Source organism: Halichoerus grypus, chromosome 12, assembly GCF_964656455.1.
Source record: "Halichoerus grypus chromosome 12, mHalGry1.hap1.1, whole genome shotgun sequence".
Taxonomy (NCBI): domain Eukaryota; kingdom Metazoa; phylum Chordata; class Mammalia; order Carnivora; family Phocidae; genus Halichoerus; species Halichoerus grypus.
In genome coordinates, this window is record NC_135723.1 from 44,890,330 (window position 1) to 44,918,027 (window position 27,698).

Sequence of the window (27,698 nt, forward strand, 5' to 3'; positions counted from 1 at the left end):
AGAATTGATTAGTTCAGTTATGCCCTGACATGTTTTCGTTTATATTTCTCACAGGGCACGTATAATATGCCAACTCTCTGGTTCTTTGTCCTCCCCTCTAGCAAATCGTTTGCCTTGTTATTACACTATTTGTAACCACAGTGAGATACTGATGATTTTTCTACTTATCATAACACTCATCCTATCCCAAGGCTCTCTCTTGGAAGTAAATGGCTTATTCATTTAACCATTAAAAGATGTAATAAGTTTGGCCTCAGTATTTTTGATATAGTATTTTCTAGGGGAAATGAAAGGCAGATCATAGAAGGCTAGAGCCCAATTAAACTCGATTGGCAGACTTGATAGCCTACGGGTACATAGGAGGTCATGGATGACCTGCACTGCTAGGACTTCATCTACTGTCATTATTGATCAGCCAGGCCCAGAGCAAGCATTCCTTTCACAGCCTCACTAGCTTAATAAAAGGAGGGAGGGCTACTGTAAAACTGAAAGTGGGTACCACATAGAAATATTTCTACAGAATTTATAGATCCCAGGTACAAGACTCCGGCACAGTTACAACTTTATCAGCGGCTGACATTCAAAACAAACAAATCTTACTCTTGAGGACAGGTGTGACAAACATCAAAATGCTTCATTTCATGAAGCAAGTGAAGCCCGAGCCAATCCCCTGCACGGTTGACCACAGGATTTACTGTTCTCATTCTAAAGCCCTTACTTTTTGGGTCCTACTTGGCCCACATTGACCCGCACACAGATGACTTTTCTTGTCTGCATGCCAACAGAGCAAGAGGCCTCCCCATTCCAAGTTGTGGTTGTGTTGAAGGATGATACTGAAGTGTCCTCGATGCACTGGCCCCAGGGACCAGTTTGCCAGTGGTACACAGTACAGGGATGCTCGTTACAGCTGCGCACCTCTTGCAAAGCACTGCTATTTGGACATTGAGCTCCACCTGTAAAAATGGACAACGTAAGAGGGTTAGATATGGTGCCAACAGGAAACTTACCATTCTTTCCTCTTTGGAATTAACAATAACAATGATACCTGCCATGTGGTAGCACATACCGTGTGACCAGCACACTGCTAGGAAGGCAAATTACATATTTATCTTACATCTTTTGGCACCCTCCGGCTTAAAATTTAAGCTATGTAGTATACATATTTGTTTTGGGGGACTATGGAGGACCTCAAAGACAGAGGCCATTATCCTCCAAAGAAGTAGAAAATGAGGTACAAATGGAGCCTAGGGATTGCTCACTAATGGAAACATGGGGATTGAGATTCTGTGGATGGAGAAAACCCAGTGCGTTTTCAAATGTTAGCCCCCAAATTGAAAATCTTAAATACATGGTTTGAAGTAAGGCATATTTTAATGTATTAGGCTTTAGGGTGATTAGAAACAGGGGTTTAAAATCAACTGATGCTGTCTGATCTTCCACAGTGCTACTGGAAAAGCCATGTAGTAACGATAATACCATGTTTCTTCCAATCTAGGATGTCATTGGCTGTTAAGATATATTATCATTTTGTGTGTCAAAGAAAGAGCAATGGCTACAAGTTAAACTGTGATACACTGCTTCCTTATCAATCATAATTTTTACTGTATGCTTACTGAAATAGATTTGTAGGATTTATTTACATGGTTTTTAAAAAAATATATCACTCAATTGCACACATTAAAAGGGAAGACATTCCTAAATCTCCTTTACATTCAGAGTCTGAATCTTCTGAGCCACTTTTTAACCCACACTCATCAAAGTTTGCCCTCCTATACAGAGTCTTCCCTCTGGTATCAAAAGTGTTGATGATGCAGGATTTTTTTTTTTTTTAATGCTCCCTATTGTCTCTGGGGCTTTCTTCCAGGACACTGGTACCCATGTCTAAGTTTTGTGCTGGTGCATTCTTAATTGCACCAGAAGATGTCAACAAAAGACTTCAGCAAGCAACTGAGGACTGTTTCTTAGCTGTTTTTGTTTATTTTTGGCAGAAATATCATGGACTCGCTATTGCCACCAGGAACAGGTACTAGCAATGGCAGTGAAGTTATTGCTGTCTGGCTGCCGTGGCTTTAAGACGCATCTATTGTAAGATGCAATAACTACAGAGATGATAAAAGGTAAAAGGGACGCGTCTTTTAATCAATAGAATATGGTGTGAAGTTGTCATTATGGAACCATTTTTTATGTGCTAGCCCTTATAAGTACTTTGTAGGGGGGACCTCATTTTGCACCCCAAACTGCCTTACAAGTTAAAAATGATAAAGTGGATGAGCCAATACAACTTAGATGATGTAATGGTAATAGCTCAGAATTTATGGAGCCCAGTTTCTTACCACTATGCTATTTATAATGCCAATTACAAAAATAAAAAGCTTTATAGTGTTTAAAACTGAGTAGGAGGAATTTATAGTTTATTTTATTGATAATTTAATCTATTTGAATTTATGTAGCCTTTGGATTTAATCTGTTTGAACCTAGTAGCCTCTTCAATTTAAGAACAGAAAATACTTGGTTGTTGGGGCACCTGCGTGCCTGTCAGTTGGGTGGCTGACTCTTGATTCTGGCTCAGGTCATGATCTCGGGGTCCATGATCTTGGAGCCCTGAGTCAGCCTCCATGCTCATCAGGGAGTCTGCCTGAGGGTTCTTTCTCTCTCCCTCTGCCCCTCCCTCTACTTTCTCTCTCTCTCAAATAAATAAAATCTAAAAGAAAAAAAAAAGAAAAAAAGAAAATACCTGGTTGTTAAATAAGAAAAGGTGATTCAATAGCTAGTGATCCTCACATGGAAGATGGCCCCAAAATTTGAGATACAGGTAAAAGTCATAAACAAAACCATACCCTGAGATGATCTTTATTTATCGCTTCACTTATGATTAAGTACATCCCTCTAATTCAGCAAATAAATTGGTAGGCAGTGTCTATGAGAATTTAACTGCAATTCAGAATCATTTATACAGTGTTGAACATGGGATCAACATCAGAATAACCTGCATTAAGCAGCATTTCATTAAAGTCCCCTGCTTCATGATGGTGAAAACATCTGTCACAGATGATAGCCTGCCTTCCATCACACAGCTCAGTGACCCTGGCAGCCTCTGAAAAGTTTAGGATTTGACTAGGAATGGATTCTAAAGCATACTAATTGGATCGGGGAGAAGTAAATGAGCACTCTTATAACCCATTCGCTGAGGCTCTAGATTCATCCAATCTTATCTCTAAGACAAACACCTAATTACAGACATTAAATATATACATTTTATGTAACCATTTTAACCATACCTTTATATTTATTAGTAAAATTATTGGTCTTTTACGAAAAAAGCATTTATTTACCTCATTTTCACTGTGGGCGTATGTATACTGTTTAAACTGTGATTCTAAAACTCTTGAATTGTTTTTGACGTTGGAATTGACTCGTTGGTTTTGCAAGATCTGGTAGGAGAAAAACTTCTACAACATCAGCGTAACGTGTCAAGGAACAGCAAGATGGCTGTTAAGTTTACAGACATAAAGGCTATTTCTTTTCTTGCCCCAATCCACATTAAAGCCACATCAGCAGTTTTGGTCTGATGTCAAGATACTCGTGCAGATAAGCTCCAGTGTGGTCTTAATTATAACAACGATATGGCAATTTTGAAAGCATGGCTTGGGGTAATCAGTCATTGCAGCATCATCCTGTTGTTTTGGGAATAATTTTACGGTAGAAAAATTGATAGATATAATATTGAATTTATTTATTATTTATGGGAAGATCTAATTCCAGACATGTGGGAATATTTCCATAGTACTGGGGAAATTATAAAATGTCACCTATGACAAAATTAGTAATAAATGGTATTTTAAAAAAATCCTCGGACACATAAAAATATATGCTTCATGCTAATGTGACTATATAGGCTTTCTATCATTCCATCAAGTGGAAAGACTTTATAATACTTCGATGAAATTCTACTGTATAAATAAATGTCCCTGCTTATATAAAAATACCAACTATTATATGTGAAACTTCTCTTATAAAAATGAAAAAGTGACTTTTCCTTTCCACATCAAGCCTATAAAAGCTGTGTTAACATACATTTGAACAGAGCTGTGGTGTTTCTGGTTCTGGCATTGAAGTCGTTATAATTTAAACGGCAGATTGAAAAGATAAAAGAACCTTTTTCAAAACATTAATTGGATACATTTATATTGAGTTCTATAGTATGCAATGTTTATGTCCAATACTTCAAGAGACAGATACCCACAGGGGTTAGAAATAGTTTTTGCTGCTCTCAAGGATCTTCTAAGGCAGTGAGGAAAAGTAGTAGGGTGGGCAAGCATACAAATGGGTATAATTTTAGGCGGAATACAGTAATCACATTAAAAGAGGTAGCATAATTGAGATTCAAAAGTGTAAGTTTCCATTAGTTTTGGGGCGACTGAAAAATGCCTCAGTAGGAGGCACTGAGGTGAGTTTCGAAGGAGTAGGATTTTGACAAGCAGCATTCTGGGAAGGGAGAGAAAAAGGGAACATTTTACTTAAGCAGAGGAACAAATAAAAGCTAAGGCATGCAGGCAGGTATGACGTTGGGAACTAGCAATATTGATGCAGTCCACTGGAGTACCAAGTTCACACAGAGAAGTAACAGGCAATAAGGAAAAGAAAGTGGACGGGCTCATGCTAAGGAGTGGCTATTAGCGTACTATGAATTACAGCTTTAAAATGCTTGTAATTTTGCCTGCTTATTGCAGCCCGGATCCCTTTGACAGCAGACCACCCCTGGGCAAAAAGCACACGGGCGATGGCATGATTTCGGGGAACGGAAGGGAAGAACGTTAGCCACACAGAACCTCAGAAGATTCTGCTGTAGCCCACCATCCTTAATCCCCGCCTCCCCCCCCCACCCCCGCCTTTGTTTTCCCTGGCAGAGAGAGGAAGAAGACATTCCACTGTGAAGTCCGCATAAATCTTGTGTGGTGGTTGTGGTTATGCAAGGACAGACTGAAACAGAACTCCTTTTTCAAAGTCAAGAATGGGAGGACAGGAAGTGACAGTACTTTTACTTGGAAGGCAGAATTCCGTGCATATATACATAGATAGTGGATTCTGGATTCTTCAAATTCATCCAGGAATAAAAGTGCTCCTTGGCTCTTAGGATTAAAACCCTTTAGCTGTGAAAACCCAAAGTTAAGATAATTCCTCTCCTCAATGTTTTATACTTTAAAATATAATTTTTGAAGACTGCTAATTATTTGAGAAAAAATTGGCATAATTCTATTTCAGTTTGCATCTATTTCTGTATTTATAAAGCAGGTGTAAAGATGCACTAACATTTGGCTGATGAAGTTATAATATCAGGTCATTTTGAACTTTCAAAAAAAAATCCTCTCATTTCTTGCCCTGTAAGGATAATTAACTATGTAATGAAGTTGTTATTATACTCAGTGGAAAACATTTTGAAAATCATTTTTTCTTTTTAAACATGGTTTCAAAAAATTCAGAAGGCTTTAAATCTAACACCAATTTTTAAATTTCTTATTCAAATTCAACATACTATGTTTTATATTAAATTTATGCCAGGCTGAAGTGTTAAAAGATTGCTTCCTTCCAGATCTTCCCAACACAATTTTTTTTTTTTTTTTTTTCAGGGCAAATAACATCTGCACCTTTATCCCCACACTGGGTGGTTAGGCCTGAGACACTAACGAATCATTCTATAAAACCCAAAGGAAACAAGGAGCAGTTGCAAGCCCAGGGAATAGGTCAAGGTCACACAGAAAGGTCACTGTTATGAAAATGCTCCTGGTCATACACTTCAGCCACCACTTTGCGGCCAGCAAACCAGCACGTGTTGAGGGCCTGGATGGTCTTGTGAGTCTCAGAGGCTATGGAAAACTGCACAAAAATCTTGACATGAACTCTGCATCCTCCTCCTCGAATAATTTTAAAGTAGCTTTTGGGACCCACGCTAGAGTTTACCCAAAACAAGGAAGATTTTTACCTCGAGGTATCATACAATGTTAAAAAGTGAAATACCAATTTTATATAACTACACACACACACACTCTTTTGTTTTTTTAAGTTGAAAAGAAATATTTTTACTTTCTTCAATATATTAACTATCTCTAGTTGCTACCATTTGTATTTGCTTTCCAAATGACATTTGGATAAGAATCATTTTGTGATAACTTTTGTGTATTGCTAATAATAGGTTATAAAGTGTTCCTAAAGACTGCATGAAAAGCAATTATATTCAAATTGTTTTTATTAATTTTTTATGTTTTAATTTTGAACCAAGCTCAAAATTACAAGAAAACTTATATTATCAATATTTTCCTCCCTGGATCATTTGGACAAAGTTGTTGAAATGATGCCCCACTACCCTAAATACTTAAGTGTTTATTTCCTATAGTCAAGGGCATTTTCCTACACATAAACGCATTCAATATTCAAGATCAGGAAACTAGGAAACAAACAATGATACATTATTACCATCTAATCCTCATACCTATTCAAATTTTCCAACTGTCCCAAAATAACCTTTTTATAGTGAAAGACTCTAGTTCAGAATCAGGTGTTACATTTAAACATCATGTTTTGGTAATCTCCTTCAATCTGGAATAGTTCCTCAATCTTTCTTTAATTTTCATGATTAAGTGCTCCTTGGCTCTTTGGGATATTAAAGACCAGTTACTATTTTTCAATGTTTTTCAGTTAGGATGTTTCCTCATGATTACATTCTACAATATGCATCTTTAACAGGGATGTCACAGACTTGATGCCAGTTTATCATTGCATCACACCAGGAACACATAATTTTTATTTGCTCCATTACCAACAATTTAAATTTTGATCCTTGGATTAAGGTGGTGTCTGTCTAACTTCTCCATCAGAGAGATACTCGAGACTAAATAAAACGCTCTTGGTTAGATGTTCAATTAATACATCTATTTATATCAAATATGGATCCATGGTTTCCTATTTTATGTAATGGGTTATAATCTGTCATTAATATTATTTTGGCATTTTTATTGTGGGCTCTGATAACCCACTCTGAACCACTGAAGCCCCCCCACCTGCTGAGACAGATGCTCAACTGCTTGACTCCACCTAATGACTTTTTAGATAAAATCATTCAGGAGCAGAGAGCAAGAGCCTAGAAAGAAAGGGAAGGGAAGGAAAGGGAAAGGAAGAGAAAGAACTACAGTATGGGGAAGAGGATGTGTTATCTGTATCCTATCATTCGTGTAGTAGGAACAAAGAAATAATTGATAAAAGTCATAACATTTCAACAATGGAGAAGCTTGGTTTATCTCCTGAATTGGGGGCATAGAGAATATTCCTTTATCATATATCTACGGATGTAGACAGAGACAGATGGAGACACACACATGGCAGACACCCGTACCATAAGAAGACTAAGTAAATCAGGGGTAAGACCAGGAGCTAGCACTCCTCTTTCTCCAGCACACTAGGATTATATTTTCCCCACCCCACGCCATGACTGAAGTCAGGTTCAACTTCAAGCCATGAGTGTATGATTTGCTTTGCCAATGAAATGTCAGTAGAAAGGACATAAGTCACTCCTGTATGGAAGAACTTAATGCTGAGGCTTTGAAATCAGCAGACAGACCCTCCAACTACCTTCTTCCACTGGCATTGGGGGGTAGGTCTTCGTATGCAGGGGCATGCTGAGACATTTCGTGGAGGGCAGACTGCCTTGGAAAGTTACCCAACACCATGGCAAAATTCCCATAAGGAAGGAATAATTTTTCCTTTAAGATTTTGAGCTTCTGAGCTGTTTGTTACTACAAAACAACTCGATCTGCTCTTATTAATACAAGAGGCTATATAATCTTCAGTATAATGTTCAACAGTGAAGTTATGACTGAGATAAATAAAAGTTAATCTTTTATTTTGTGAAGCAGCATTGATTTTGTAAGTCCAGATTAATACTTTGCACATGGATTTGTAACTTATTTCACCAGAAAACTGTATGTCTAAACACTCAATATGTAATTTTAATAATGTGACCTTTTCCCTTAAGGTTATCACAGTAATTTCCTGATTTAGAAAATTTAGAACATGTTCGACACATACAAAACATTAATTCTTGGGGAAAAATAGAAAGACCTACTTTTGTGTAGAATTATAAAGTGTTATCTAATCAGCAGGGAAGCAAATTTTAAAACTTCCTGCAAACAAAGTTTTTAAGTAATTTTAAAAATAGCTCAAAATTGGGAGACTTATTTTGTGGAAGATAAAATGTTCCAGTGTCCAGCGAATAATAGGTACTAAATAGTGTTTGAAGGGCAGATTCCTCTTTAAGTATCTCATATAATTATACCAGTTTTTGTAACTGTTATTAACAGAGACAAGCAGCATCAGATTCTCCCCTGACAGCTTCCTGTATGGTTTCCCTTTAAAATTATGTTTTGAATTCATGCCTTTATGATTTACTATATAAACATCTATAATTTTCCAGCACGGCCTGCTTATGATGCAGCTACTAGACTTAATTAAAAATTATTGAAGTCTCACCCTTTCAAACTAAGTGGATGATACATATCAAAGAGCAATCATAAATTTCTGCCTTTAAAGCATTTCATGACCTTTCAGTGTGAAGCATCATGTCTATAGAAATAATGATCTGGTGAGTTCTGCAAGCATGGCAAAATCTCTGCCATGTGACTCACGGGGCGAAAAGTCACTCATTACTAGTCACACAGCAAGTGTCTGCAGAGTATAATAGATTTATAGGAAGCAGGGTGACCACAGATCTAATTTTAATGAAGTCCAAGACATAATCTGAGCTGATAGAGTTTGAAGTCTGAATATAATCCATACAAGGTTAGAGTTATTGTTTGATAAGATGAGGAATGTAACTTTCTAAAAGGTTCTATTTTTTTTTATTTGGTTTCAGGATACACTTTTTTGGGGGTAGCAAATGGTTAAATTTATAAGGTGACCGGAAAAAGGTTTATAGACACTTTAAAGAAAATTCTAAATTTTTCTATAGGTTGACTGTGTCAAGTTTGCTAAATTTTTCTCTCTGTCTTCAGACCAAGGGGGTTACATTTTTGCATAGCTATTATATTCACAGATGGCAAGTTTGACCAAATAAAAACGCTATCAGGTTTCTATCACTAAAATGTTTCATAAACAGAAAAATAAAACTGGCAGCTTAAAAATTCCTCCACAATGTCTTATTTGGGGATATACACAAAGAAACACATGCATTTTACAAATAGAAATCATTATTTATTCGTGCTAAATGTGAATGAGAAGTCATTCAGCTTGATAACGTTTAAATAATATACACCTATACTCTTGAGAAAGAACATTAAGTGATAGAACTTGATGACTTCTCTGTTTTTCTTACTCCTGTGTTATCCTCAAGAATGACAAGATTATGTATGACATCATATCACCGAGTCACACAGAGGCCAAATTAGCATTTGGATGTAAGCTTGAGAGATAATTACCAAGAGCCTTACATTTCTCGACAATAAAGCTTACACAAGTGAGGTATGACTATATGGCAAAGCATGGTTTATTCCCCCACTAGGATGAGGTGATTAAGGAGCAGTATACTTGAAAAATGAACACAACCTACATATGAGACTTCTGGATCTCAGAGCCTATGTTCAGAAACACAAATGGCAGAAAATCCATGTAATTTTCAGTCAAGTAATAGTCATGCTGGTGTTGCTTTAAAAACGAAACAAAACACTTTTATTATTGAACATATATGCCTATTTATGAGAAGGCAGAATGTGATTTCAAAGGGAAAAACTGACTACTGCAATAGTGAAAAAATAATCACACCTGACATGTGGAATTTTGGGAGTCATTTTCATACTGTTTCACAGGTTTAGCATTCAAACTGGAAAGCAATTCTTAGGAGAGAGGAAAGGCAAAGTAAGTTTACTTTTAAAAGTGTTTCCTCTTTTATTAAAGATCTATTTTCAAGGTTAATTTTGGGGACCAGAAGTTGCTCCATAGGTCAACAGACATTAAATTTCCTTGGATTGCTGGGATTCTGGGAGTAGATTTTTTGTACAGCATCACCTTAACCCCAGAAGACCAGAAAGAAAAAAAAAAAAAAAAAGCCTGCCAACATCTGAAAGGAATCTAAATCCCCTTCTGAAGCTGGTGACCAATCTTACCTTCCTCACCGGCATAGGCCAGAATGGACCGTGCCCGGATCTGTTTCCCTTCTGTGGTTTTCCCCGAGCAGGTGTGTGAGCAGGAGGACCACGCAGACCACATGCTGAGCACACAGTCCTTTGGGCACGGGGCGTAACAGGCAACAGGGATGGGGAAGATGGCATCTCTGCACAGCTGTCTGTCAACTTCTTCTCCTGGGGAAGACAGCATCACGAACAATCCATCATTTTTAAATAAATGTAGAATGAGCGATTGTAACCAGATGGGCACCAAAATACATTAGGTTATTTTGTTCTTAGTTAAAAACAAAGCCAAAACAAAGCCCACTACAGCCAGATGTTAAAAGAACACGAGGAATAAATATATATCCTTAAGTGAAGCTTCTTTTATTATCAGAAGCTTAGGTGTGTAGATCAAGCACAGTGCTGAAAGTATTTTTTACTACAGATAGTTGCCCAGTTAGTGACTTTTATATTTATAATATTAACCTTGCAATAAGGAGTATCAATGAATTATGTTCCCCTTTTTATTGCATTATTGGAAATGTATCATTTACATCATCTTTTACAAATAACACCTCTATCCATAGCATGCACTGTATGTTTTCATGAACCAACTCAGGTATCTCTGCAAACTCTCTGTGTCTCCCAGAGAATTTATTTTTGTATGACTGGCAACCTTTTTTCTTTCACAAACAATTACTCTGTTCGTTGGAAATAGCCAAGATATGTAAACGATAGGCTAACAATATAAAACTACTGTTTAAGGGGTCCCACTGGGAGAGGGGGAGAAAAATGACAAGGTAAGCAAATGGCAGAAGATGGTGTCACTCCAGCGCTTAAAACTCTTCAGTAGTTTCCTGTTGCTCTTAAGATAGAGATAAGAGTTCTTAAATGTTTACAAGACCTTAAATGACTTGGCTCTGGTTTCTCTTCCCAGCTTCATCTCAGTCCACTCCCTCCCTTGCCTGGAGAGCTCTAGAAATTGGCATTGCTTGAGTATTTGTTGAATGAATACGATGAGATTATACAAAAGGCCAATGAGCAAAAAAACGTCTTTGTGGTTAATGAATGCCAAAGATAACTAAAAGGATTACAAATAAATGACCAAAATAGAATATGAAATGAACTCTATGGTTTCGCTGGTTAATGTAGGGTGCCAATGACGTCAGTGTAACCGAGCAAAACAATACACACACAAGCAAAAGTGGATCTACTATTTTGCCACAAAACATGACCATAATTCTGCAAAAATATATCACAGATGTGTGCCTTGGGCCATTACACTTTCAGGTGAGAAAGAGTGACTAATTATGCTGCTCTTCATTGCTATTAGAAAAACAACTCAGAGATGTTTTTCACTGACGGAAGGCTAGGAGCATTGTGTTAATGTCCTTTATTCATATATTTGAAAAACAAGACAGAAAATCAGAAGTCAATTGGAAATGCTCTAACAGGTTAATAGCTACTAGTTTGCAGGGCCTTAAATCATTAGACACAATCAGAAGTCAAGTGGAACATTAATAAGCCACCAGTTTGCAAGGCTTTAAATGATTAGATTTGCTCTCTAGTCAGTAAGACTCACTGAACTGACAATGGACTCATCATTATATCATTCAATCTTTAGTTACTGTGATCTGTGGGATCTCTTTAATTCTGCTTTTATTGGCTTTAGGGTTTGGCTTACAACCCAGTAAAACAATATGAAGATAGATTGTAGAAGGTAGAGTACAAAAATCATTATAGTACAAGGTATTTAATATTTTACAATTTACATAATAATGATGACTCCTTTTCCTACTAAACTTTTTTCTGAGTGCAAGAGGGGACTTGCATATGTCTTATTTTCTTCATTGCTACTTTTAATGTTCTATCTACTCTCTTTCACTTTCGTTTCTAACGTCCTGTGAAAAGTAAGGCAAGTTTGCGGCTATAGCCTATAATCAACCAGGAATTACAGTTTTATTTCTTCTCATAGTTACTTAATCATTTCTACTCAGAAAAATTTAATTCATTCTGCAGCAAATGAAAGTGTGCTACATGGGTGCTATTATAAAATTGTTTTTCATAGCATAAGTGGCCTATTTCTCTTTCTTGTAAAGTTAAGGGATGTACAATTTCAACCTTTCTTGCTTTAGGAGTTCTTCTTTTTTTTTTTTTTCAACCTGTGTCCCACACCTTATGTTAGCTCTTTTCATTCGTCTTGTTCTGCTTAGCCAGGCGTATTTTCCTGTAAACACCTTCCTTCTAGCATACATCTTAACCCTCTGTGGAGCTATTAAAACCCACCTTGGATCCAACCTCTAAATTCCCTTAGATTTCAGCCCTTACTGCACTCCTCCCGACTTTGCCAGGTAAGCCCCTGCCCCTCATTGCTCCTGATTGCTCATCATTGTCTTGCATCCAAATAATGGCATTCTGTTCTAGCCACAGCGCTTTTTCCCCCCTTTCTCCTACACACTGATCTCATCACTGCCTCAGGGACTTGGCATTCTCTCTTCATTTTGTTTAAAAATTTTAGATCTCATGACAGACTACTTTTCAATATTCAGGCTTCAGTTCAATTGTCTCCTTTCTAGAGGAGGCTTCATTGGCCATATACAATCTCACAGTAACTGCATTTTATTTTCATTATAGCTTTAATCACCACTGGAAACTATTTTAATGAACTGTTTACAAGTTTACCTTCTAACCCTACCACTAGATTAAAAACCCAATGAGGGCATGATCTTTATTTCTCTTGTTATTTTATATTTAAAGCCTAAAACAGTGCCTGGTACATAATACAGGCACTAAATAATAAATACAGATACCAAATAATCTTTTGCTAAATGAACAAATGAATTGATTAATTTTAACCTGTTGTATCAGGGAACAGAATGCTGGATTAGACAAATATGGATTTAAGTACAGTATTTCTTAAACTGCCATGCACTCAAGTGCTCTAGGACTTTGTTAATGTGTGTTCAGTGGGCAGGCAGCATAGGCACCCCCTGGAGTTTGCTAGAAATGCAGTCTCCCAGATCGCATCCACTAAATCATTATTTGCATTTTATAAAGATCCCCAGGTGATCTGTGTGCACATAAAAATCTGAGAAACATTGCTCTAGAATTTTTCTGCCTTTCTTCTCTTGTGTTTTGAATAGGACCAGACTGCTTCTTGAATGAGTAGCTACAGATTCATCTGGATTTCATACCTAACATCAGTTGTTTCTCTGTGGGACTTCCCTCTAGACTTCTCTTTAAACAGGGTATACTTAGACGAAAACATTCAATGAGTAGTTACTGATTGCCCATCTTTTGTCAAGCACTGTGCTATGAATATTGCATACATCATCTCAGCTAATTGTCACCACATTTTTTTTGAGGTATAATTGACGTATAACATTATATTAGTTTCAGGTGTACAATGTAATGCTTTGATATTTGTATATATTGTGAAATAATCATAATGAGTCTAACATCTGTCTCCATATACACTTATAATTTTTTAAGTGATAAAGACTTTTAAAATCTACTCTCTTAGCAACTTTCAAATATGCATTACAGAATTATCAACTAGAGTCTCCATGCTGTACATTACATCCCCATGACTCATTTATTTTATAACTGGAAGTTTGTACCTTTCACAACAACCTTCTGACATGGGCTAACATCTAATTTTTACTTTAAAGGAAACTGAAGCACAACAAGTTTACTGTCTCAACGAGCAGAAGTTTAACTAAGGAAGCAGAGATTTGAACTTAGTTTTAACCAATTCCCAATCTACTTTTAACTGGCATGGTGGTAGGGAAAACTCGGGATGCCAAGAGAGTTAATAATGGATGAGACTTTGTCTACAAAGAAGTCCAGAAACTGGCACTCCTAGTTATTTCTCGGCACAGTGAAGCATAGTGGCGGCCATATACTGTCTCAAATACAAAGAGTAGGCATGTTGACATGTCCAAGGTTACATATTTTTGCTTATAGCCACTGGAAAAAAACGGCAATGGATCTATGAAAATATGAAACTGTTTAGATCTTTGACTTTGCTTTCAGTGGGTGCTTTAATCAACTCAACTCATTGACCACTAACTGGAACCCTTAGGCAGTGTGCTCTTTTAAGCTAAATGTCCAGGAGCACTCCAGGCACAAGTCATCAGGGAAACATTAGGGGAGAAAGAAACGCTGGGTTTATGGCTATCACAGGTAATTCCATAATTTGTGATTTTCAACCATTTCCTATGAGTGCAACTTCTATCTTATTTTTAATATAAAAAGTGACCCTGGAAATAAAGTCTTTACCTAAAAGTGCTTTAGAAAATAATTTCATCTGTCTTCTTCACATTAAAACTTGTTTTTGATTGATAAACACTATTTTAATTAGATAAGAACTGTTTTGCATGACATTATTTCAGAGAATGTATGGTAGTAAATTAAACATGTACATATCCAAATATCAGGTTAATTTATAGTCTTTCCATATCGAGGAATGAAAATTTTGCTGCTGAGCATTTTGGAAATTCCATTTTTCCATATCTATTACCCTACTGTTAGGACACTTTCAACTACCATATGTCCCCCATTATAGAATCTTTTGAGACTTGGATTATCTGTATGTGCATCCAAATAAATCTGGGCAGATAAATCTGATTATCATTATTTTGAATGATGTGGTTCTACAGCTCATTTAGGTGCAGACCAATGCAACCTGTTTTTCTTTCTTTAGTCTTTCTGAGGACAATTTCTTAGCTCGATCCTGGACATGATGTCATAAGCGTTTAGAATCTGCACACTTGCCATTGTATATTAAATATACTATATTTTTTTGGCATACACATTCCAACATAAAATTTTCAAAGGACTGCTTTATATTTATATGACTTGTATTTTCCCCCCATAAAGCTCTAGGCCTCTTAAGCAAACCTACAAAAATGTACATTTTACATGAAACATGTAACACAGAAAGAAATGAATGAACCATTGTCTACATATTACAACTTCTGTCTTACTGTGAAGCCTTAACTAAAGCATATCTGGCTTAAACTTGTGATACCCTATACAAAAGGCTGAGAAATAAAATGAAAATGCTTGGGTTTATTTATTTTTATGAACTCAAAACAAGATTTGAATGTTTAGGTTGGTGTCTTCCAATCTCTGTCTTCATAAATATAACTTTAAAAATAAGTTTTTAATAATTCATCATTTAATCAATTTAAACATGTATTTTGACATCTTTAAAGTAAACCCCCAATTTCCTCCTGTTTGGTCTATTTCATGAACTTCACCAAACTCTTTCATGAACTCTTCCAAAATAGCTCCTTTCATTCTACTGTTTCCTATTATCAGGATAAGAGAATTGAACATCTGTTTGAAGTAATTACACTAAAAATTCATGACAATTTCCATAAAAATAAAACAAAATGAGAAGTGAGATCAGAGGATAGACTTCTTTTTCTTGGTAAAAGTATATGCTGAAAGTTTATTGCATTCATTGTACTGGAGCTTAAATGTAATATAAAAGATAAATCTTGGTTTATGAAGGTTTTTATAGTTTCAAGGTTTTTATAGCTTAGGAGAGGAGCAAAGAACACAACATTAATACAGTAAAAATATAATTGTATTTTAATGTCAGGGATATACATGCTTAGCCCTATTCCCTAAATGTTCCTTGCATTATTCTAATTTCTTTTTAATCATAGAAATGTGCAGATTGCTATGGGTGATTTTTAACAGTCAAAGTAGTACTATGTGCAATGCACCTCCAGAAGGCATCGAAGAATTGAAGTGCATCAATGTAATGGAATTGAGAGGGGGGTAAACAGAAAGGAGAAATTAAAGCAGAGAGAAACCAGATATAGAGCCGAGATTTTTAAAAAGCACACTATTTAGAAAACCTCTAGTATTATATATTTGGAACAGATTTCCCTTGCCAGACCTAAACAAACTCTATAGCAATCCTGAGAACTATTATTGAGTTGTTGATGTCTTTTGTATTCTTCAGAAACTGTCTTAAAATTTTATATTGACTCTGATAGCAGAAGTCACTTATATATTTACTTATTTATTGATAACCAATATAAATTCAAAAAAGAATTGAGATGGGAAAAGAACGAAGTCTCGTATTTGCCTGGATCTTCCCAGAGAGCATTTTTGTATAACCATTCTATCTGAACTTTATAACAACTGTAAGTTATAGAAGTCTGGAATCACTCTCAGCTTACTGAAGTAAAAGCCCCATGAACTGACTCTTATAACTCTTTCTTCCCTCCTCTTTTTGAAGAGAAGCTTCATATCTCTTCTTAAATGGGAAGTTTCCCAATAATTTTTAATCCCTACACTCCCTCAGCTATGACATCCAGGTAGTGAATCTGATTTATTCAATGTATTATCTCCTGACCCCGTGTTTTCTTCCAGGCCATTGTGCACGTTTCTCCCATTTCCTGCTATCTCCCGTTTCTCCTGCAGCCCTCATCCACCCTGACCCCCAAAGTGTGTTTCTAAAATGCAAATATAAGCATCACAGGGTCCTTAATACCTACTAGCTGAGGGCTGGATTCTTTACTAGAATATAGGAAATCCTCATTGTCATTGCCCATGGTTTCCCTACATTCTATCCACAGAAAGCCATTTGTTTTTCTATGAACTGAAATGCTGCTTTCTTACTCCTTTGCCATGTGGTGTACATTGTTCTCCATGTCTGGTTGCCCCACCCTCTTGCTAAGCACTGTTTAGGACTACGTTTTCTTCTTCTGTGAACCTTCTCTGATTTTCAAATTCCCCAGATGGAGCTGTGCTCTATACTCTGTTCCCACAACACTGTAGACATATCACTTTAAAGACTTTTGATAATTGTCTGTTGACCCACAAACCTTTACCTCCATTAGCCTATGAGAACCTTCTGGCAAGAGATTTTGACTCATTTAGTATCTTTATAGCTGAAGTCCTTGGTTCAGTTACTGTCAGAACTTAAGAATTTTTCAGTAAATGTTTGTTGGATGAGGAAAAAAATTGCATTAGAAATCCCAGGACATGCCTTGCTTTTCTGAAAAGGCCCCTTGTGTTTATATATTTCCAACTGTTCGTTTACTACAACCTGACTGAGATGGCCTTAACATTACCCTTAGCTTGACTGAACTTGACAGGTGTCTTCCTGTCTTTAGGCCCCTGACCTCCCCTTTCTTAAAGCATTTATTTAAAAAAAAACTTACAACTGTAAATTCTTTTTCTGTCCCTTTGAAATTTATGTAAATTTCTCCTAGTCTCTTCTCAGTCTTACAACCCAGGAAATATCTTTCTCGAGGAGTTGGGAACCATTTCTTTGACATGGAAACATCAAAGGAGATAGGGCCCTGATACCTCAGTCTCTGTAGGATGGTAAGTCTCCAACTTCTTCAACTGGTAGCACATAGCCTAATCACTGAGAAAAATATTTGCAAACTCAGGAGTAACTCAATGTGCTCAACACATCACATTGATCAACCTCTCCCCTAACGTCCTTTATTGCTTTCTCACTAATTCACCCAATACTTAAAAACATTCCTGTCTTTTGTTTCCATGAAGTTAATTTAAGTTTCTATTGTAATAGTCTAGAATAAAGTCTTCATATTATAATCATTTTCAGGATTTTCCTGCTTTTTCCTCATCTTCTTCAAAACCTTTCCATTTCCAGTAAACGTAGGTCTTATGTTCCCACTCTGTTTTCTTCCCTGTCACCTTTGTTGTGTTACCTCAAGTCTCTGTCTGTGTTCTCATTCCTTCGTGGTCCTGCGAAACGAATTGGGTGACCCTGAGGTAAAAAAAAAAAAAAGATGCTTTCCTCTCCTCAGCAACCTCCATCTTCCAACTCCATGCCCTAATGTGGTCAGTAATGCAACCTTTAATTTCATTTTTGAGATGAAGCCCATTCTAACAAAGTATGGTAACTAACATGATTTGTTATAAATAAATAATGAAGATTTAGGGCTGAATCCAACCATAACTCTGCATTTTTATGCTTCACTGAATTTAAGGTACTCCTAGTTTAAACTGCACACGTAGGCAAATAACTCTCTAATCACTACATCCATGACTTCCTTTCCTAAAACTTAGGTTGAGGATTTCACTTGGGGCTGGGCAGAAAAAAAGGTCATGTTTATACTCTGAAAAGTCTGACATCAAGGCCCATGACTTGCATCCCTATTTAATGTCAACTATCATAGCACCTTTTTTTTTTTTTTTTTTTTTTTTTTTTAGAGAGAGATAGGGCAGAGAGGGGAGAGGGGAGAGAGAGAGAATCCCAAGCAAGCTCCTTGCTGGGTATGGAGCCTGACGTGGGGCTTGATCTCACAACCCTGAGATTGTGACCTGAGCCAAAATCAAGAGTCTGATGCTTAACCAAATGAGCCACTCAGGTGCCCCATCATGGCACATTTTTATGCATGTTTTCTATGTGTGTAATACGTTATGCATATAACTGAAAGCACGTGTGATTTGGAATAAAGATGTGAGACATAATTACTTAACTTCATTTAACTGAAAATAATACTTCCTTTTTATGCCCTTTCCTATTATCTACTTATTTGATTGCCTGAAAGTCCCAGACTACCTGGCTTTATTTTCAGTGACTAAAAAGTGAAGTGACTCATGGTTTTTAAAAGCATTATGGAAAATCCAGAAAATTCAAATAATAACTTTATCTCAGGTATTATTTGAGATTAAACAAAGTTTTATTTGTCCTTTATTTGAAAATTATTTAGCGTTGTGTTATAAATACTTTTGGGACTCAATGAAATTTTTAATTAAAAGCTATACTACAGAGTATTGAGCTTACGGTGATAAACAGAAGTACCAAGGCATGTGGCATCCTATAATCCTTCTTTAGTTCCCTTTCTCTGGATTAAATCATTTACTTTGACTCTGAAAAACTGTGAGTTAAACAGCTGCACCCAACTACTTTCAGTCGGCGTCTTCTAGACAAGAAGAGAAAAAGGCTGCTTCTGAAAGTGCTATGATGAGGTTACACTGAACTACATTACAGTACTAAATGAAAGTAATTATGCTTCTAAATGAAATAAATTATATGATAGGGTCATTTTGAAGAGTTATGAATACAATCTACAAAATAGTCACATTTATTATAATCTATTGGTTTAATTAATTTAACTTTATTTTTTTTTTAAGATTTATTTATTTTAGAGAGAGAGAAAGAGTGGGAGCAGGGCAGAGGGAAAGGGAGAGAAATCCTCAAGCATACTCCCCACTGAGCATAGCCAACATGGGGCTTGATTCCAGGATCCTGAGATCATGACCTGAAGCGAAATCAAGAGTTGGCTGCACAGCCAACCGAGCCACCCAGGCGCCCCAATTAATTTACCTTTAAAAGCTTATGTAAATAGATAGTTCTACATCAAGTATTTCGATAGAATTCCATTTGTTCTCTGATGAAATACAACTCCTGTTTTGATCTCTCCAGGCTCATCCTCCATCACACTAAGGCGTCTTGTGGGTTCTATCCCAGTCAGTTCCTCACGGAAACTTGCAGGACTTTCTCTGAATGAGGACTCTTGGAAAGGCTTTCCCTTTAGTTTTATTCCTCCCCCACCCTGCCCAGGTCTTGGTGCCAGATATTTCTCTGAGAGAGTCTTACTTTCCAATCTGTCCTGCAAATTATCAGCCAAATAGTCTGCCAGCCACACTGCTGTGACTACATTATACCCCCAAATGACTCCCTGTAGCTCTCCAGATCAAGCATGGCTTTGTGTCTTTTGTGTTTTAAGATATTCCACCAACTGCCCTCACTTGACGTACTTTATCTAACAAGTCCATTTGCCATGCTCTGGGGATATTTGCAATAAGACTAGGCTCAGAAGACCTTATTGCCTAGAAAAGGATGATGGCACATTTATCAACTTTTTAGGCCTAGGTTAAAAATCAATTTCAATTCGTAAATTTTCTCATTTAAATAAATTTTTACCACCTCTTTTTCTGCACTCCTACATTTTGGGATCTCTTATATACTCACCTAAATAAAAAGAAAGTATAGTCATTCTATAGATAGTTATTTAAAGATCACAATATACAAGTAAGTCTACAGAGTAATGACAAAATTACGAATAAGGAAAACAATGTAAGTAGACATATATTTGGACTTTGGAATCTTGCCAGGAGCACATATAACTTAGAGATACTGTGTTTATCTCATGAAAATATGCACCAATAATCATAGTGTAAAATTTTGGTTACCAATAGAGACTGTGGATTGATGGGATGATTAGACATTGCACAGTTTATAAAGGGACACATTTCGAAGGCAGTGAAATTTGAACAGAATTTTGAGGGAATGAAAGCTGAGTTGGAAATGAGGAAGAAAAGCAGTAAAAAATGTAGGAGTTTGGTCTATGTGGGAAGGCTTTGAAGCAGAAACTAATTCAAAGAATTAATCATCACCATTAAACTTTTCTAAGATCTTCCACTCTGTCCTCTGATGACCCCATGTAGAAACACTGTAAATTTGGACCATAAACAAACAGGAGGCTGAGAGCTATAGGAGATTAAGTCACAATTTCCCCCTTTAATCTTCACAGTTGTAGTGGAATGTCTGCTAGCAAATCACAGGAAAATAATCTCAGGGAAAATGAAGTTTCAGTGATGGGGAAAGTGTTAGCCTATTAATTGGCCTGAAAGTTGTTTGCTTCCACACTGAAAGCCACAAACATGTTAGGAACTCCCAGCTCATTCTACCAACAGTTAACATTTAGAAAAAGTTGCTCAGGGCTATCTCAGAGTTAATAATAATCATAACAGTTTATAATAAAAATGAATACACCTGATAAAGAACACCATCAGTTCAACAGTTGAGATAGAAAGTCTCTATTAAAATCAAATGAAAGCAAACCATGATTAATGAATATCTGCAAAAAGAAAGCCTGAGAATTCTATAAGAAATTCACACTGTACTGATAAAGAAAGAGTTGGTTAGTCTGAGATGGGTCAAAATGGTACCCAGGAACCAGGCACCATATGTCAAAATTAAAGGACAGTGAGAACAGGCACTGGGAAAAGACAGAAAAATTACCCTAGCTCAGTTTTCCAAATGTGGCAGAAGTTTTCTAAATATTAGGTGCCAGCAGACAACTACTCAACTGGATCTACAAAGCAAGGTCTTAGAAATTTTCATTTAAAACCCTCTTACACTACTGGTGGGAATGCAAGCTGGTGCAGCCACTCTGGAAAACAGTATGGAGGTTCCTCAAAAAGTTGAAAATTGAGCTACCCTATGACCCAGCAATTGCACTACTGGATATTTACCCCAAAGATACAAATGTAGTGATCCGAAGGGGCACATGCACCCCAATGTTTATAGCAGCAATGTCTACAATAGCCAAACTATGGAAAGAGCCTAGATGTCCATCAATAGATGAATGGATAAAGAAGATGTGGTATATATATATATATATATATATACACACACACACACACACACACACACACACACAATGGAATATTATGCAGCCATCAAAAAAGGTGAAATCTTGCCATTTACAAAGACGTGGATGGAACTAGAGGGTATTATGCTAAGCGAAATAAGTCAATCAGAGAAAGACAAGTATCATATGATCTCACTGATATAAGGAATTTGAGATACAAGACAGAGGATCATAGGGGAAGGGAGGGAAAAATGAAACAAGACAAAACCAGAGAGGGAGACAAACCATAAGAGACTCTCAATCTCGGGAAACAAACTGAGGGTTGCTGGAGTGGAGGGGGATGGGAGGGATAGGGTGGCTGGGTGATGGACATTGGGGAAGATATGTACTATGGTGAGTGCTGTGAATTGTGTAAGACTGATGAATCACAGACCTGTACCCCTGAAACAAATAATACATTATATGTTAATAAAAAAATAATAAAAAAATAAAAATGATCCTTAAGCTCGGTAGTCCAAGACAGCAACATAAGAAGATCCTGAACGGACTTCTTCCCACAGAAACCCTGAATCTACAGCTACATGTAGAAAAAATTCTTTCTGAAAATGACTTGAAAACTAGTTGAACAGATGCTTCACATCAAGCAAGAAAAGGGCCCCATCAAGGCAGGTAGGAGAGGTAGAGTCTCATAAAAAAAATCTACCCCAGCACAGCAACCCACAATCAGGAGGGATCTCACAAATCTGAAACTTTTCCCTGAGGAGCAAAGGGTTTATACTCTACCTCAGATACCCCAACTCTTAAATCCTGTGCCTCTGTATCAGATACTCCAACCCCTAAGACAGACCCCAAAACGTCTGACTTTGAAAACCAGTAGGGCTTTGTGTCCATGAGACCTGAGGCTGCAATGAACTTCAAGACAGCTCTCGAAGGGCTTCATGCAGACTCACTTGCCCCAGGTGCAGAATCAGCAGTTTGGAGAGCACCCAGCCTATGCACGAAGGAGATTCACTTTCTGATCTCAAAGCATCTCTGGAGGAGCAGGGCCTGGTGGGATTCTCTCCAGAGATGGGGGTTCTGGTGGCACCATTTTTGTGCTCTCCTTCTGCCTCACTAAAGCTGGGAGGAAGTGTCCTGTATTCTTCCTCTGCTTTTTAAAGCTGGCCAGGTATACGCTGTCTACAGGAGACCGAATCAGATGTGAGGACATGCACTGACTAAAAGTGAAGGGATGGAAAAAGATGTTCCACGCAAATAGAAGCCAAAGGAAAGCTGGGGTAGCTATACTTGCATCAGACAAAATAGACTTGAAAACAAAGACTGTATAGAAAACAAAGAAGGGCATTACATAATGATAAAGTTGTCAATCCAAGAAGAAGATACAAAATTCATAAATATTTATGCATTGCACATAGGGGCACCTAATATATAAAACAAATATTCACAGACCTAAAGGAAAAGATACACAGCAATAAAATAATTATAGGGGAGTTTACTACCCCACTTACATCAATAGATGACTCATCCCAACCAAAAAAGCAATAAGGAAACATTGGCCTTAAATGACACATTAGACCAGATGGACTTAATATATACAGAACATTCCATCCCAAACCAGCAGAATACACACCCTTGTCATGTGCACATAGAACATGCTCAAGTATAGATGACATGTTAGGCCACAAAACAAGTCTTAATAATTTTTTTTAAAGGAGATAGAAGTTATTGAATACCCTGGAAGGGAGGAACAGACAGGACAGCAAAGGAGAGACTGTCTGCCACGAGGTGGTGGTGACGGGCCACGGTTACAGGGTGGAGTGAGAAGATACAGGAATGTATGGAATTTTCCTTGAGTCTTAATAAATTTAAGAAGATTGATATCATATCAGGCATCTTTTCTGACTACAATGGTATGAAACTGAAATCAACTACAAGAAAAAAACCTGGAAAAAAATCATAAATAGGTGGAAATTAAACAACATGCTACTAAACAACCAATGGGTCCATGAAGAAATCAAATGAGAAATCAAAAAATATCATGAGACAATGAAATTGAAAAAACAACATACCAAAATTTATGGGATGCAGCAAAAGCCATTCTAAGAGGGAAGTTGACAGCAATAAAGTTTACCCCAAGAAAGAAGAAAAATCTCACACAATCTAACTCTACACCTCAAGCAACTACAGAAAGAACAAATGAAGCACAATGTTTGTAAAAGGAAGGAAACAACAAAGATCAGAGAGGAAATAAATGAAATAGAGACGAAAAAGACAATAGAAAAAAATGAACTAAGAGCTGGTTCTTTGAAAAGAACAAAACTGACAAATCTTTAGCTAGACTGACCAAGAAAAAAAGATCAAATAAGAAATGAAAGGGTGCGACAATTGACACTGCTGAAATACACAGGATCCTAAGAGACTATTATGAATAATTATATGCTGACAAATTGGACAACCTAGAAGAAATGGGTAAGTTCTTTGACACATACAATCTTCCAAGACTGAATCATGAAGAAATAGAAAATATGAATGGACCAGTAACTATGAAGAGACTGAATCAGTAATTAAAAACCTCCCTACAAGCAAGAGTCCAGGACAAGATGCTTCACTGGTGCATTCTGCCAAACATTTAAAAAATTAATACTAATTTTTTTCAAACTCTTCCAAAAAATTGAAAAGGAGGGAATGTCTCCAAACTTGTTTTATGAGGCCAGCATTACTGATACTAAAACCAGACAAGGATACCACACACACAAAAGGAAATTACAGGCCAATTTCCCTGATGAACATAGATGCAAAAATCCTCAACAAAATATTAGCAAACCCAAATCAACACTATATTAAAAATATCATACACCATGATCAGAAGGAGTTTATTCCAGGGATGAAAGGATGGTTCAATATCTGTAATTAAATCTACATTACATACCACATTAACAGAATCTGCAGAATTAACATTAACAAAATGAAGGATAAAATCACATGATCATCTCAAAAGATGTAGGAAAAGCATTTGACAAAATTCAAAATCCATTAATGATAAAAACTCTCAACAAAGTGGGTATAAAGGGAACAAACAACGACATAATAAAGGCCATATATGACAAGCCCACAGCTAACATCACACTTAATGATGAAAAGCTAAAAGCCTTTCCTCTAGGATCAGGGACCAGACAAAGATGCCACATTGTCACTTGTATTCAACACAGTATTGGAAGCCCTAGCTAGACCAATAAGGCAATAAAAATAAATAAAAAGCATCAAAATTGGAAAGGAAGAAGTAAAACTGTTAGTATTCATGGATGACATGATTTTATATAAGGAAAGCCCTTAAAGGGTCCACCAAAAAAACTGTTAGAGCTAATAAAAAAATTCAGTAAAGTTGCAGGATACAAAATCAAGATACAAAAATCTGTTGCATTTCTACACAATAGCAAAAAACTGTCAGAAAGAGAAATTTAAAAAAACAATCCCATTTACAATTACATCAAAAAGAATAAAATATCTAGGAAGAAATTTAACCAAGGAGATAAAAGACCTGTACTGTGAAAACTGTAAGACAGTGATGGAAGAAATTGAAGGAGACACAAATAAATGAAAAGATGTTCCATGCTTATGGAATGGAAGAATGAATATTGTTAAAATGTGCACATAAGCTGAAGCAATCTACAGATCTTATGCAATCCCGATCACAACTCCAATGGCATTTTTCACAGAAATAGAACTAACAATCCTAAAATTTGTATGGGAACCACAGAAGACCATGAATAGCCAAAGCAATCTTGAGAACAAAGTTGGAGGTATGGGACTCCCTGGTTGCAAACTGTATTCAAAGCTGTCATAATCAAAACAATATGGTATTGGCATAAAAACAGACAGAAAGATCAATGGAATAGAATAGAGACCCCCGAAAGAGACTCACACATATATGGTCAATTGATTTACAACAAAATGGGGAAGGATAGTTTTTTCAATCCGGTTGGGAAAACTGGATGGCCACATACAAAAGAAAGAAATTAGACTATTGTCTTATATCCTATATAAACATTAACTCAAAATGGGTTAAAAGCTTCAGTGTAAGATCTGAAACCATAAAACTCCTAGAAGAAAACATAAGTGGTAAGCTTTTTGATATTGTTCTTGACATTAATTTTTTGGATAGGACTTCATTTTCCAAAGAAGACAGAGATGGCTAACAGACACACGAAAAGATGTTCAACATCACTCATCATCAGGGAAATACAAATCAAAACCACAAAGAGATTACCACCTTGCACCAGTCAGAATGACTAGAATCTAAAAGACAAGATCTAACAAGTGTTGACAAGGATGTGGAGAAAAAGGAACCCTCGTGCACTGTTGTGGTGAATGTAAACTGGTGTAGCCACTATGGAAAACAGTATGGAGATTCCTCAAAAAATTAAAAATAGAACCTCTATATGATGCAGTAGTTCCACTACTGGGTACTTAACCAAAACAAAAATACTAATTTGAATAGACATATGCACGCTCATGTTCACTGCAGCATTATATGTGATAGCCAAGATATGGAAACAACCTAAGTGTCCGTTGATGGATGAATGGATAAAGAAGATGCAGTACATGAAACAACGGAAATATTAGTCAACGACAACACAGAGTGGGATCTTGTCATATGCAACAACATGGGTGGACCTTGAGGACATTATACTAAGTAAAATAAGTCAGACAGAGAAAGACAAATACCACATGATTTCACTTATATGTGGACTCTAAAAACAAAACAAATGAATCAAAAGAAAACAAAACCAAGCTCGACAATACAGAGAACAGATTGGTGGCTGCCAGAGGGGAGGGGTGTGGGGTAGGCAAAATGGTTGAAAGAGGTCCAAAGGTATAAATTTCTAGTTAGAAAATAAGTCATGGGAATGTAATTATAGCAGGATTCCAGTTAATAATACTATATATTTGAAAGCTGCTAAGAGAATAAATCTTTTTTTTTTTTTTAAAGATTTTATTTATTTATTTGACAGAGAGAGACATAACGAGAGAGGCAACACAGCAGGGGGACTGGTAGAGGGAGAAGCAGGCTTCCTGCGGAGCAAGGACTCCGATGTGGGGCTCGATCCCAGGACCCTGGGATCATGACCTGAGCTGAAGGCAGACGCTTAACGAATGAGCCACCCAGGCACCCCTAAGAGAATACATCTTAAAAGCTCTCATTACAAGAAAAAGAAATTTTGTAACTATATATAAGATGGATGGTATCTAGACTTATTGTGCTGATGGTTTCACAGTGTATACAAATATCCCAACATTATGTTGTATAACTGAAACTAATATAATGTTACATGTCAACTATTTCCTTCGTTACCAAAAAATTCTAAACACCTCCATCACACATACTAACACCTCCATCATATCACATAATTACCATCTCTCTCTGTCTCTCTCTCTCTCTCTTTTTTTTTTTTTTTTTGGTGAAAACATTTAAGATCTACTCTCTCAGAAATTCACACAGATAGTGCAGTACCGTTTATAATCATAATGCTGTGCATTAGGTGCCCAGAACCTAATCATCTTCTAACTAGAAGTTTGTACTTTTTGTCTAATAACTCCCTATTTCCTCCACCCCCAGCTTCTAGTAACCACCATTCTATTCTCTGTTTCTACAAGTTCACCTTCTTTAGATTCCACATATAAGTGGAATATATGGAATCTAAAGGTAAAGTGGAGATCATATAGTATTTGTCTTTCTCTGACTTATTTCACTTAACATAATGCTAACACTATGGGGGTAATCATATTGCAATATGTAAACAAATCAAATAAATATCTCGTACACCTTAAAGTTACAAAATGCTCTTTTTGTTGTTCATCTCAAGCCCTGAGTTGAAGCAATGGTTTAGGTATTTTAAGGAGATATAAGTAAATCAGAGTGGGATCACTTATACTTCATAATCTTCTATGAACAAAGTAGTGAAGTTTTATAGCAGTGGTTTCCTAATAGGGAGTTGTGGGGGTAATATCTTCTAGTTAATAATGTTCTTTGATGAGTGTTAGGAGGATTATTTAATCATGAATCAATAAAATACAATTGCTGCTCTGAAGAATACACACACACACACACACTCTTAAATCAATACATACATAATTTGATACAAAATCTAAAAGCAAGAATAGG

At 36.6% G+C, this 27,698-nt stretch overlaps 1 protein-coding gene across 1 annotated transcript in view; it reads right to left on the reverse strand.

Moving 5' to 3' along the window:
• THSD7A (thrombospondin type 1 domain containing 7A) overlaps window positions 1-27,698 on the reverse strand; it is a 436,418-nt gene that overhangs the window by 97,059 nt on the left and 311,661 nt on the right. The window contains exons 7-8 of the mRNA XM_078059314.1: window positions 10,149-10,343; window positions 719-953 (exon numbers count right to left, since the gene is read on the reverse strand). Coding sequence (XP_077915440.1) covers window positions 719-953; window positions 10,149-10,343 — 430 coding nt within the window. The remainder of the gene's footprint in view (window positions 1-718; window positions 954-10,148; window positions 10,344-27,698) is intronic.